The 14,427-nt window shown below is 37.1% G+C and overlaps 1 protein-coding gene across 1 annotated transcript in view; it reads left to right on the plus strand.

Moving 5' to 3' along the window:
* The window catches only part of COPB1 (COPI coat complex subunit beta 1), a 33,350-nt gene extending 24,226 nt beyond the window's left edge, over nt 1-9,124 (plus strand). Inside the window, exons 17-22 of the mRNA XM_027979366.3 lie at nt 2,146-2,290; nt 3,247-3,366; nt 5,867-6,012; nt 6,616-6,705; nt 7,649-7,804; nt 8,780-9,124. Of these exons, the coding sequence (XP_027835167.1) occupies nt 2,146-2,290; nt 3,247-3,366; nt 5,867-6,012; nt 6,616-6,705; nt 7,649-7,804; nt 8,780-8,839 (717 nt within the window). The 3' untranslated portion in view covers nt 8,840-9,124. The remainder of the gene's footprint in view (nt 1-2,145; nt 2,291-3,246; nt 3,367-5,866; nt 6,013-6,615; nt 6,706-7,648; nt 7,805-8,779) is intronic.
* Nucleotides 9,125-14,427: the final 5,303 nt, after the last annotated feature.

The following is a 14,427-nucleotide window of genomic DNA, read 5'->3' on the forward strand; positions in this document are numbered from 1 at the left end:
TAGTACTATTAGTCCCATGGCTGATTTCATAACTTGTTCCAGTTGTGTGTCAGATTACCGTAAACTAAAACATAGAGCCAAGGGATCCTGAGAGGTTAACTAGAGCTTTTAAAAGGTAAAACACTAGCCTCCTCCCTGACACCCTGCCCTCAGTTTCTCCTGTCCCCTGCTACTTTAAACAGGGCAACTCCACTTTTATATTCTTAGTGTATTGAGTTCCATATAGGATTTCATTAGGAAAAGTATTCTCATCTCTCTGTTTTCTCAAATACTAAATTTACACACCCATAACCTAGTTTAATCCTTCCTCTGTTAGATAAGTAAACAGTCTCAGATTGATTTTGTTGCCCAAGGTAAGATCAGTGGCAGAATAGGAACTACTAAAACACTTTCTCCCTTAAAATTGGTAATTGATATTGACAGTGTTACAGTTATAAAATTTTTTCACTTTTGTTTTTTTAAATTGTAAAATTTACATAAAATCAAATTTACCCTCTTAACTTACTTAAAAAAATATATATATACATATATATATATATATATCAGTTGATTTGGCTGCGTCAGGTCTTAGTTATGACACTTGCTTAGTTGCCCTGCAACATAAGAGATCTTAGTTGCCTGACCAGGGATCAAACCTTCATCTCCTGCATTGCAGGGTGGATTCTTGACCACTGGACTGCCAGAGAAATCCCCTCTTAACCGTTTTTAAGTGTCCAGTTCAGTGGCATTAAGTGCATTCACATTATTATGTAACCATCTGTACCATCTATCCCCTGAAATATTTTCATTTTTCAAAACTGAAACTCTGTGCCCATGAAACAATATCTCCCCATTCCCATCTTGCCTCAGCCCTTGGTAGTCACATTCTGCTTTTTATCCCAGTAAATTTGATTATGCCAGGTACCTTATATTAGTGGAATCACAATTTCATCCTTTTGTTACTGGTTTCTTAGTTCATTTAGCCTAATGTTTTCAGGGTGCATCCATTTTGTAACATTTGTCAGAATTTCCTTTCCTTTCAAGGCTAAATATATACCACATTTTGTTTATCTATTCATCCGCTGATGGACACTTAGGTTGCTTCCACCTTTTGGTTGTTGTGAGTAATGCTGCCGTGAAGGTGGATGTTTGGATATCTCTTTGAGGTCTACTTTCGTTCGTGTTAAACCCAGAAGTGGAATTGCTGGATAGTATAGTGATTCTGCTTTAGTTTTTTGAGGACCGCTGTACTGTTTTACATAGTAGCTGCACTGTTTTACATTCCAGCCTTCAATGCAGAAGGGATTCTGATTTCTCCATATTCTTGCCAACACTTACTTTTTATTTCTATTACAGTAACCATCCTAATGGATATGAAGTGACATCTTGTTTTAGTTTTGATTTGCATTTCCCTAGTGATTAGTGATGTTGGGTGTAATGTCTACTCAAGTCCTTTGCGAGTGATTTTAATCTGGTTGATTGTTTTCTGTATGTTGAGTTGTAGGATTTCTTTTTCTATTCTGGGTACAGGTCGCTTATCAGATGTATGATTTGCAAATATTTTCTTCCATTCTGTGGCTTGCCTTTTCACTGTGTTAATAATGTTCTTTGATGCACAAAAGTTTGTGATTTTTAATGTAGTCTCATTTACCTATTTTTTTTCTTTTGCTGCCTATGTTTTTGGTGAAATGTTGTTTTACATTTTTAAAATATTTACTCTGGATTTTTCTTTTCTTTTTTTTATGGAGTCGCAAAGAGTCGAACACAACTGAGCAACTGAACGGAACTGGATGTTTTTTTAAAAGTTTTGGTAGGGGTACATCTAAAAATTTGTCTTCATGGAATTACAAGAATTTCTTGCTTGTAATTATTTTTCCCGAGTTTGAGTAACAACCAGTGAGTGTATGTGCTGAGGGATTTAACTGAAAATCTATTCAAATCTGTTCAGTTCCTGAGTTGAGATAGTGTTTAATGTACTTGCTGAACATATTTAACATGGTAATGTGTAAGTTTCAGTCACCATGTCTAAATTATAAAACAATTTTATTATACCCATTTCGAATGACTGGTTTAATCTAAGTACATCTGTTAATCACCTAACATTCCTAGTCATTTGGCTAGGCTATATCTGATTGTCTCAGTCATTTGATTGTTTTTGTTTGACAGGTTACCCAGTTGACAGGTTTCTCAGACCCTGTGTATGCAGAAGCCTATGTTCATGTCAACCAGTATGATATCGTCCTGGATGTACTTGTTGTGAACCAAACCAGTGACACCTTGCAGAACTGCACGTTAGAGTTAGCTACTCTGGGTAAGGAAATTTACCATAAAGGGAGTTTTATTATATGGTAAATCTTGATGACAGGTTGTTACGAGAAGTGTACAAGTTTTAGTGTAAGGATTCTCTTGAGCCCTTCGTGACATTTTGAATCAAGTCTTAGTTTCTGAGCCTCTGTGATACTTTCTTATGCTTACGTTCTTTGGTACTCCTAGATAGGTTCATTCAATGAGCTTGAGCTAACATATGTCAATTTTTAAAAATATACATAAGAACTGTTTATATTACAGATTTACCAGATATCTTAGTTAGTTTCAATTGCCTTAGTTTAGAACAAGGTATTTTCTGAGTTCATAACTCAATACATACCCCATGTGTGGCCAAAGTAATACATTATCACATTTAGCAATGTGAGTTTTTTTTCCTTCTTAATAAAGACACATGAATTAGACTTTTTCTGATCATTTACGTATCTGGCTTTGAAGTTGGAAAATTCAAATTGTATATAGGAACAGTGCACTTCCCTACAAAATTCTATATGACTTAAGCAAGAGTTAAGAGGCTTTAAGAAATCAAAGGAGAACATAGTTCTGTCCTGTCTTCCTCAGCATAGCTTGAGTCCTACATAAAGAACTAATTCTTTCTTCAGGTTGTTTTATCTTTCTTTATAATGGAGTGTATAGTTTAAGACTTAAGCTTTTTGAAAAGTTCGTATCCATTCACTGAAATAAAATGGTATGCCTAAAACACACCCCCCACGTAAGTGAATTTAAATATAGGATTATTCTGAGAAGCCTATTACCTTTTAAAAGAAAATGTGCATATTGATGTGCATAATAGTGCTAAATGATTTTTTTATCCTCATATTTGAATCGTAATCCTTATTTTATTCCTTCTTTTGCCAAAAACTATTGAGCTGTATTTTAAGGTTTTATGATTGGAGAGGTTAATATGTATGTCTTTTTAGCCACATCTAAATTTTTTTTCAGGGGACTTGAAACTTGTGGAAAAGCCATCTCCTTTGACTCTTGCTCCTCATGATTTTGCAAATATTAAAGCTAATGTCAAAGTAGCATCAACAGAAAATGGAATAATTTTTGGTAATATAGGTAAGGAATTGTTTTATAGCCTGTGATGTTTGGATGTTTTTATTAAAGAATTTCTGTAATGAGTAGTTGTGTGACATTTCTTGAGGACAGGACTTGAATCCATTCATTTATTGATTTATGGGGCATCTGCTGTGCTATTCAGGGTTGTACTATGTTCTGGATGTACAGAAATGAGAGTCACTGTCCTCAAACTGTCAAGCAAGAGAAGAAGAATAAGTAATATAAAGTTACAATACAGTATGCCAACAGCTAGGTTGTATACTATGTGCTTTGGGATCATAGGGGGAAGATGCTAACTATGGAAGGCTTTATAAAGGAGGAAGGAATGTTATTAACCGTTGAACTAAGTCTAGAACTGTGCACAGGTGTTTGTTGCCAGGCCACCTAGGGATTAGCTTGCACAAAGGTATTTAGTCAATAAGCTCTCTTTTTTAAAAAAGCAGTTTGTGTGGTAGGAACAAAAAAAATCTCTGTCCTCAGATAGCTTCTAGTTCAGTAAGGGAAAACAAATGCATGAAATAGGTAATGTGCAGTACAGAATGTTAAGCGCTGTGACAGAATCCTGTGCTGGGTGAAGTGGAAGTCTATGCAGAGATTCGGTTATTTCTCGCAGAGTGATGGGGGGTTGGGAGGAAAGGCTTCGTGGAGGAGCTGAAGCTCAAGTGGGGTTTTGAAAGATCAGTAAGTGATCTACAGACAGAGATTCAGTTGAATCAAATGCAAGTAGTTTGATAGACCTGGAGTTGAGAGTGGGCTGGAGCCTGATGGTAGAAAAGAATGAGCTTGAGAAGGTTAGTGACAGCTGCACTATATTTGTCATGCTAAGAATGTCAGACTTGATCCTGGATATAAAGAGGAGCCATTGAGGAATTACTGGTGAATCACATGATTAAATATTTCTGTGGCAGCACTAAAGAAGACTGATTGGAAGAGGCAGGAAGGTTAGCTAGTAGACTTGAAGTAGCCCAGGTGAGAGATGACGGAGAGTTTGAACCAGCACAGTAATGGCCAGGATGAAGAGAAGGGCTGAATATAATAGATATTAAGGGGGTAGAATGTCCAGGACATGGTCGCTGATTTAATAGTAAGTGGCTAGAGCAACCCTCAGATTTCCTTCTTGGGTGTGTTGGGTTGGTGTTTTTGTTAATCACTGAAATGGAATACAGGAGAGAAGGACAAATTTGAGAGAGATAATAAATTAAACGTTCTTTAAGTTACTGAAGTGCAGTTCGAGATGACCCTGGAACTTGAACAGAAGGTCTAAAGTAGAGATGAATATTCGGTTTTAAACCATAGAAATGGAAGAAATTACCTAAAAAGGGCATAAAGAGTTAGAGAGGGGAGATTTGAAAACTGAATCCAAGAGAACAAGAATATTAAAAGCTGTTCAGAGTTTTTTATTCAGAGCAATATTAAAAGAAGGAGAAGCCTGTAAGGGAAATGTGGTTAGAGAAGTAAGGAAAAATCTTGAAGACGTGTCCAAAGCTACAGATGATCTACAAGAAGCATCCTTTAGATTGATTATCCATGATACTAAAACATTGCTTATGGTATGTCTTGGGCAGTGGTGGTAGGTTCAGGGCTACATTGGACTTGGAGAAATAAAGATGGTGAGTGTAGATCACTCTGAGCGTAGGACCTTGGTTTTGATAAGATTGAGAGGGGGCAGTAGCCAGAAAAGAAGTAAAGGATGAGGGAAGATTTTTTTTGAAGATGAGAGAGCCTTGACTATGTTCATAAGCTCTAATGGAAGAAAGTCAGTGTGAAGGTAAAGACATGAAGAGTGAAAGAGGTGATGACTGATGGAGTGAGGTCCTCAACCAAAGCAGGCATCACGGATGGCAGCAAGTATTAACCTTGAAGACAAGAGCAGCAAAAGTGAGGTGGTGAAAGTTGATAAGTTGATCCAGAGAAAAATACATTTATTTTTAGACGTGGGGCTGAAAATTAAAGGAACTTATTCTTGGTAAGCTTAGTTTTCTCTAAAAGTAGATACCGTGGGGGAGTGTCAAGAGGAGAGGCTAAAAGGAGGAAAGGTAGGCTCCAGTCAGATTATGACTTTCTACTATGGCAGAAACATATATAGAATCAAACAGTATTGTGTCATTAAGTACTATAACTCAGCAGTATTCAGAAATGTTTGTTAGGCACCTGTTACTACTGTGGGAACACTGTTACCTGTATATCTTTCCACAGTGTCTATAACACATTACAACTGCTGTGTAAGCACTCATTGACTGAATCCTGGCCTCTACCACTTAACCAGTTGAGTGACCTTGAGCAGCTTAACTTTTCTGTCTTTGTTTCTCTGTAAGATGGAAAGTAATAATACTGTATTGATGGGAATATTAAGTAGGTAATTAATTTGTAAAACAGATAGAATAGAGCCCAGTATATAGTAAGCAAAACTATTTGCTAATATCTTAGTTGTTTTTTAGAAATACGAAAACTTTTAAATTAAAATTTTCCTTTGGTGATTGGGAATCTTTTTAAATTGCAGTTTATGATGTCTCTGGAGCAGCAAGTGACAGAAATTGTGTGGTCCTCAGTGATATTCACATTGACATCATGGACTATATCCAGCCTGCAACTTGCACTGATGCCGAATTCCGTCAGATGTGGGCTGAATTTGAATGGGAAAACAAAGTTAGTCCTTAGATGATTTTCTTAAACTCCTTATCTTTCTTTTTGGCTAGTGTTGAGGGATTCTTTGATAAAATTAATCTCAGATGTGAAAAGCAAACACTTTCAGTATCTGTGCTTACAAATTAGCCTTAACTGGAAAGCATGCAACTGGTGTGGTTAATTTACTGTTGTAAATTGGTGAGAGTAACAGTTCTATAAGTAATCTAATTGTTTAAGACATTATAAACGATGTTCCATCCCTGGTGTGTATGAATAGAAACTTACCATTGAATCAGTATCCAATAGAAGCTTTGCAGAGTCAGTGGCTTGCTAGCGAACTTTGTTCCTGTGACCCTTGATTTTTATTAGAGCTATTTTGTATACAACATGTTGACTGTCTATGAAGTTATCTCTACTCGTAAGTTCTGATACCAGCCTACAGTTTGTTGGGTTTTGTAGATGTTGTTTACTTTTCGTTGCCCACCCTTTCCCCTTAAGTGCTTGGAAGGAGGTTTTAATATGACACATAAGTGATTGTTTTATCAGCCCTAAGATAAGAAATTCACAACTTTCTCTTTGTTAAAAGTATAATCTCTTGACTTTTTTTTCTCTTCCTCTCTACAGGTGACGGTTAACACAAATATAGTTGATTTAAACGACTATTTACAGCACATATTAAAGTCAACCAACATGAAATGCCTCACTCCAGAGAAGGTAAGATTTGCCTGGGTACTTCTTAAATTTGATACAGAGTAATGATAGATTCTTGGCTTTCTTGTATTTCCTGTAGTATATTGTGTTTTTACTTAGCCTGAGAAAAGCAGTGTCATTCTGGGCTAGTTAGAAAAAAACTATCCTGTAGAATGTGTGAATCTGCTTACTGCTTTCTACTGAAATAAGAACAGTATCTGCTTGTCCCTAGAGCAGTGTCCCAACTAAATAGTCAGATTGACTTTTCTTTTCAGTCTTCTCCCTTTCAACTAAAGACTTATTCCAAAGTGTACTAGATTATCAAATGTCCATGACCTCTTCTTTTGATTCTGATTTTGGGTCAGAATATATCTGATCAAGTATGGAATTGTTAATATACTCTGATTTTCTGCTCTGTTTGTATATGTATGTAAAAAAAAAGACTAGAGAGAAAGACCAAAAACTGAAACTGAGAATGTAAGGAAGTTTTCTTTATAAAATGTCTGCTAATGTTGCGGTGCTGATTTAATCAGTGAAAGAATACTGCCAGACCAAATCAAGTAGGCTTTAATTCATGTTAGTCTATTCAACAGATATTGAGTCTGATAAATATTATATGCCGATACTCTGTGAGCTGCTGGATATACAATAATGAAGACAATAAAAATAGTCTCGTTCTTTATAGAGCTTAAGGTCTGGTGTAGGAGGCAGTCACACAACTCTAAACAAAGAATATAGAAATGCAAATTAGGATAAGTGCTATTTCTTTGATCAGGTTTATCGAGATACAGACACAGTAAAGCTCACACATTTTATGTGTATAGTTCTGTGAGTATCAACAAGTTCATACAGTCATGTATGAGTAAATGGTGAATAAGTTGCTTTAAGTGGTGATAATTTACCTGTGCTGTTTAGTCTTGCTTAAGTGTAGTTCTCTAGTATTGAGTTTCTCACAAATTTCTTTCAGGCACTTTCTGGTTACTGTGGCTTTATGGCAGCCAACCTCTATGCTCGTTCCATATTTGGAGAAGATGCACTTGCAAATGTTAGCATTGAGAAGCCAATACAGCAGGGACCAGAGGCCCCTGTTACTGGCCACATAAGAATCCGTGCAAAGAGTCAGGTAACAGATAAATAAATATAATAAATATTTTATATTTATGATATTAATTTTATATTTATAACAATATATTATTTTATATCTATAATATATACTATTTTAATATTTCTAATAATTATATATAATATATATGCATCTAATGCAACGTCACTCTGGCTCAGACAGTAAAGAATCCGCCTGCAATACAGGAGACCTAGGTTCGATCCCTGAGTCAGGAAGATCCCCTACAGGAGGGCATGGCAGCCCACTCCAGTATTCTTGCCTGGAGAATCCCCATGGACAGATGAGCCTGGTGGGCCACAATCCATGGGGTCACAAAGAGTTGGACACAACTGAGCAACTAAGCACACACACATATTTATGATAATCATACTTGGTAAAGAATCCACCTGCAATGCAGGAAACCCTGGTTCGATTCCTGGGTTGAGAAGATCTGCTAGAGAAGGGATAGGCTACCCACTTCAGTATTCTTGGGCTTCCCTGGTGACTCAGCTGGTAAAGAAGCTGCCTGCAGTGCAGGAGACCTGGATTTGATCCCTGGATTGGGAAGATGAGAAGGGAAAGGCTACCCACTCCCATATTCTGGCTGGGAGAATTCCATGGACCATATAGTCCATGGAGTCACAAAGAGTCAGACATGACTGAGCAGCTTTCGCTTTCACTTTTCACTCTTGAAATATAACTCCTTCCTTTAATAAATGGCCCACCTTTTGGGTCTGTCATTCTGGTTTATTTGCAATCAGATTAATTCCTATGGAGTGTTTCTGAATGTATTCTGTAGTTTTTTGAAATCTAGTGACTCTATAAATCTAGCGCTACAAGTACTTAACCAAGTAAAGTTTTGTTGAGTCTGTTTTGTACGTCTTAGTGTCAGTGTTGATGTGGTATCTTTGAATGGGGGCTTGGTAAGATGGAATAACCTACTGATTACATATAGTTTTAATAATTATGTATAAACATCTTCATTCTTTCTTACAGGGAATGGCCTTAAGTCTTGGAGATAAAATCAACTTGTCTCAGAAGAAAAATAGTATATAAGAATAAACAAAAGTCTTTGCAGCTTTACAGTTAAAATTTAGGTATGGGCTTACTGGACTCCAACATCTTTTGTACTCTTTTTGTGCTTTGTGTTATATAGAATCTGAGTTCATGCTGAATGCATTCCAGCCAATAATTTATAGCCTTTCCCTTAAATCAAGATTGATTTTAAAATTATAGTTTGTCTTTTGTCTTAACAGTTTTGAATGCTGTCCTCAAAGTATATAATGTTTCTCACATGTATCAAGACCATTTTCACAGTACAATAAACAGATCTATTCCTAAGTCTTTTGTTGTTTTATGAATAAATGTGTAATTACATAATTTTAGGTAACGATGAATTTCTTTTAGTTGCATTATAGATCTCTATTATAAATTTAAATTGCTGTTTGAGTTGTGAATATATGTGATATGCAATGAGATAGACTTTGATTTACTTGATTAATGGTTACTGATTTAACATTCTGACATCATTGTATCCAAAAATGCCTCATCATGTTCTAAAGGGCTTTTCTTTGAAATTTAGGTCCTAGAAGAAAGTATCAAATACCTTGAGAAAACAGATCCATGTTCATTTTATCTTTTAATTAATTTTATTGGCGTATAATTGATTTACAATGTTGTGTTAGTTTCTGCTGTACAACAAAGTGAATCAGCTGTATGTGTACATATATCCCCTTTTTCTTAAGATTTCCTTCCCATGTAAGTCACCACAGAGCATTGAATAGTTTCTTGTGCTATACAGTAGGTACTCGTTAGTTGTCTATTTATACATAGTAGTCTATATATATATATTCTAATCTCTCCATACTCCCACTCCCCTCTTCCCCCTTGGTATCCATATGTTTGTTCTTTACATCTGTATGTCTATTTCTGCTTTGCAAATAAGTTCATCTGTAAAAATTTTTCTAGACTCCACATATAAGTGACGTTATATGATATTTATTTTTCTGGCATCACTATATATGACAGTCTCTGGGTCCATCCATGTCTCTGAAAGTGGCACAGTTCTGTTCCTTTTTATGGCTCATGTTCCATTGTATATATGTATCACATATTTTTTATCCGTTCCTCTGTTGATGAACGTTTAGGTTGCTTCCATGTCCTGGCTGTTGTAAATAGTGCTGTAGTGAACTTTAGGGTGCGTATATAGTTCTAAATTATTGTTTTCTCCTGGTATGTGTGCAGGAGTGGGATTGCTGGGTCATGTAGTAGTTCTGTTTTTAGTTTTTTAAGGAATGTCCATACTGTTCTCCAAAGTGGCTGTACCAACCTACACTGCCACCAACAGTGTGGGAGGGTTCCCTTTTCGCCATACCCTCTGCAGCATTTATTGTTTGTGGATTTTTTGATAATGGCCATTCTGAGCAGATGAGGCGATGACCTCACTGTAGTTTTGATTTGCATTTCTTTAATGATTAGTGATGTTGAGTGGACCTTTTTTTCATGTGTTTGGTGTCCATCTGTATCCATCTTCATTTTAAACAGTTTTATAAACTAGACATACTATTCTTAATTATTCTGAATCATAATGAAAAGTAGATAATCCAAAATAGAGTTTTAATCTTCACATTTAGCTTTGGGTGTTCCTTTATGTTTGTTAGGAATTAAGTTGATTCCAGCCAGCCAATTACTGAAGGTGCACTGGGAGCATCCAGCTCCAGAGGATTCAGAAAGCTGTCCTGTTTCCATGTTGCCTCTGTGTCTCACCGTCTCCTCCCCTTTTCCTCACTTTATGCCAGGGCTGGGCACCATCCCCAGGATGATTCTAAATGCCTTTGTGAGCTGAGCTGAGTTCGCTCAGGTCAGATTGTGCTGTTCTTTTGGCCATTGCTTTCCTTGGGGATGACTGAGGTAGTCTGCTCTTTTACCTAAGTCTGAACATTAAACTATTACACTTTGTCTTCCAGCTAAGATTCAGGCTGCATTCAAGATGAGTCCATAGATAAGGTCTGTGAAAGAGTGAAAGCGGCATCTCCTGTTTCAGCACTTGAGTAAGAATGAAATGGTTTATTTGGAGTGTGAAGGAGACGGATACATAGTATGATGTCAGAAACTTTGAAGCCGCTTGCTTTTTTAATCAGATGAACCTGGGGATCATAGGGCATTTGAGATTCCAGAATACCAAGATCTCAAAGCAGAGTCAGTGGCTACCAAATAAGAAAGATACTGGGGATGCTGAAAAGGGATCAGGTGGGTGCAGTGTCCAACGTTGGAGATTTGTGATGGGAGTAGAAGAACTGATGCAGTTTTGGATTAGATCATTTCCCAGGCTCTGTTCCAATGAATATTAGTTTCCTTGATGCCATTAGATATTATGAGAGAAAAGGGATTCCACAGTCAAGTCAGTTTGGAAAAGCTTTATATTGTTCTGTATTGGCATTTCACCACCCACACTAGCATACTAAAAATATTGAGAGGTCCTTCAGTAAAGTTTGGTTTAACCCAGCATATCTTAATCTTACATAACCAGGGAATCCTTTTTCTATAGAACACCTATTGATGATAACAGGACAGGAAAAGTGGCTTAGCACATTAGAGATTTTGGTTTTGCATTCACAACCATGATTTCATGTTAAATCTCAAGGGTTTAATCTTTCTGTATGTCCAAGAATATATCTCTGTTGATACTCAGAAAATTGCCTAACACTCTGGTCACTTTTGTTGGGCTAAAATTGGCTCCCATGGCCATTTTCTTAAATTCATAAATAAGGAGAACAAAAGAGAAAAAAGTTAAAACAGTTGTCAGATACCTATACTACATTAAGATATTTACTTTATTAGCATTTTATTGGTTTTGTGCCTTTACTAAATGTAAATTGAGTGGGATAGCACTGTTTAGAAAAGCTGTTTACACTGTGCTCTCTTAATTGGGATTTAAAATACATTTTATATGCCCACATTTCTTTGCATTGTTCATGTAAGAAGGCTTTTTCAATAGAATGGGAAAGACTAGAGATCTCTTCAAGAAAACTGGAGATATCAAGGGAATTTTTCATGCAAAGATGGGCAGAATAAAGGACAGAAATGGTAAGGACCTAGCAAAAAAAGAAGATCTTACAAAGAGATGGCAGGAATGCGCAGAAGAACTATACAAAAAAAAGGCCTTAATGATAACCACGATGGTACGGTTAGTCACTTACAGTAAACATCCTGAAATGTGAAGTCAAATGGGCCTTAGGAAGCATTACTACAAGCAAAGCTAGTGGAGGTGATGGAATTCCAGTTGAGCTATTTCAAATCCTAAAAGATGATGCTGTTAAATTGCTGGATTTAATTAATGTGTCAGCAAATTTGGAAAACTCAGCATATAGCCCAGAGGTAAAGAATCTGCCTGCAGTGCAGAAGATGCAGGAGATGTGGGTTCGATTCCTGGGTAGGGAAGATCCCCTGGAGGAGGACATGGCAACCCACTCCAATATTCTTTCCTGGAGAAACCAAAGGTAAGAGGAGCCTGGCATTCTACAGTCCAAGGGGTTGCAAGGAATCAGACACGACTTAAGTAACTGAGCATGCACAGCAGTGGCTATAGGACTGGAAAAGGTCAGTTTTCATTCCAATCCCAAAGGGCAATACCAAAGAATGTTCAAACTACCATATAATTTGCTCATTTCACATGCTAGCAAAAAGTATTCAAAGTCCTTCAAGGTAGGCTCTTCAATAGTACATGAACCAAGAACTTCTAGATATACAAGCTGGGTTTAGAAAAGATAGGAACCAGAGATCAAATTGACAACATCCATTGGATCATAGAAGAAGCTAGAGAATTCCAGAAAAACATCTGCTTGATTGACTGTGCTCAAGCCTTTGACTGTGTGGATAACAACAAACTGGGAAACTCTTCAAGAGATGGAAGTACCAGACCACCTTACCTGTCTCCTGAGAATCCTGTATGCAGGACAAGAAGCAACAGTTAGAACCAGAAATGAACAATGGACTTGTTCAAAATTGGGAAAGGAGTATGTTAAGGCTGTATATTGTCACCCTGCTTATTATCTTACATGCAGAGTACATCATCCAGCCGGGTTGGATGAGGTACAATCTGGAGTCAGGATTGCCGGGAGAAATACCAACATCCTGAGATATGCAAATGATACCACCCTAATGGCAGAAAGCAAAGCGGAACTAAAGAGCCTCTTGAGGGTGAAAGAAGAGTGAAAAAGCTGGCTTAAAACTCAGCATTCAGAAATCTAAGATCATGGCATCCAGTTCCATCACTTGATGGGGGAAAAGTGGGAAAAGTGACAGATTTTCTTTACTTGGGCTCAAAAATCACTGTGGACAGTGCCTGCATCCATGAAATTAAAAGGTGCTCCTTGGAAGGAAAGCTATAACAAACCTAGATAGCATATTAAAAAGCAGAGACATCACTTTGCTGACAAAGGTCCATATGGTTTTTCCAGTAGTCATGTACAGATGTGAGAGTTGGACCATAAAGAAGGCTGAGTGCCAAAGAATTGTTTTTGAGCTGTGGTGTTGGAGAAGACTCTTGAGAGTCCCTTGGACTGCAAGGAGATCCAACCAGTCCATCCTAAAGGAAATCAGTCCTGAATATTCATTGGAAGGACTGATGCTGAAGCTGAATCTCCAGTACTTTGGCCACCTGATGTGAAGAGCCAGCTCATTAGAAAAGACATTTATGCTGGAAAGATTGAGGGCAGGAGGAGAAGGGAGCGACAGCGGGTGAGATGGTTAGATAGCATTATCTACTCAATGGACATGAGTTTGAAGAAAGTCCAGGAGATGGTGAAGGACAGGGAAGCCTGGTGTGCTGCAGTCCATGGGGTCTCAGAGTGGGGCAAGACTTAAGGACTGAGCAACAACAGCAATGCTCACATTATAAAATATCATATAATTAGGACCATAATATCTAGTAAGAGGATAAGCAAAGTATCGGACACCAGCTAAGAGCTTAATGTATAAATGTATTGAATAAGTGTGTAAATCTTACAGGAAAATTAAATGGCCTTGATATTTCGCTGTCTTGACACTAGAGGGAGCCATATGCAGTTACTTTCATTTTGGGATTAGAAGAGATTGGAGTTTAGAGTTGTTTTTATACAAAGAAAAACCAATATAATTTTTTATTAGCAAGGAGATTGATATTAGTGATATTTTGCTAGCTGTGAAGAAATTTTCCCATTTGATTTGTAAATAATACAGAAAACAGGAATTTGTTTTAGGATGCCTAAAGTGACAGAACAAAAATTATTTTTTAAATATGTATTTATTTATTTGGCTGTAGTGGGTCTTAGTTGCAGCAAATGGGATGTAGTTCCCTGAAAGGAAGAAGTGGAAGTGATAGTCGCTCAGTTGTATCCGACTCTTCACGACTCCATGAATTGTAGCCCATCACACCCAGGCCCCTGGGCCTGGGAGCACAGAGTCCCGGCCACTGGACCACCAGGGAAGTCCCCAAAATATTTTTGAAAACTCAAATATCATCAAGAATGAAGTATCTGTGCTATATATTGGATAAAGTAAGTAGTTCTAATGGTGACAAAATCTTCCACACTGGAGAATGTCCCTTAGCTCATAATTAATATTCTTTCCCTCAAACCAAGATCAAGTTTACAATTATAGTCTTT

Source organism: Ovis aries, chromosome 15, assembly GCF_016772045.2.
Source record: "Ovis aries strain OAR_USU_Benz2616 breed Rambouillet chromosome 15, ARS-UI_Ramb_v3.0, whole genome shotgun sequence".
NCBI lineage: Eukaryota > Metazoa > Chordata > Mammalia > Artiodactyla > Bovidae > Ovis > Ovis aries.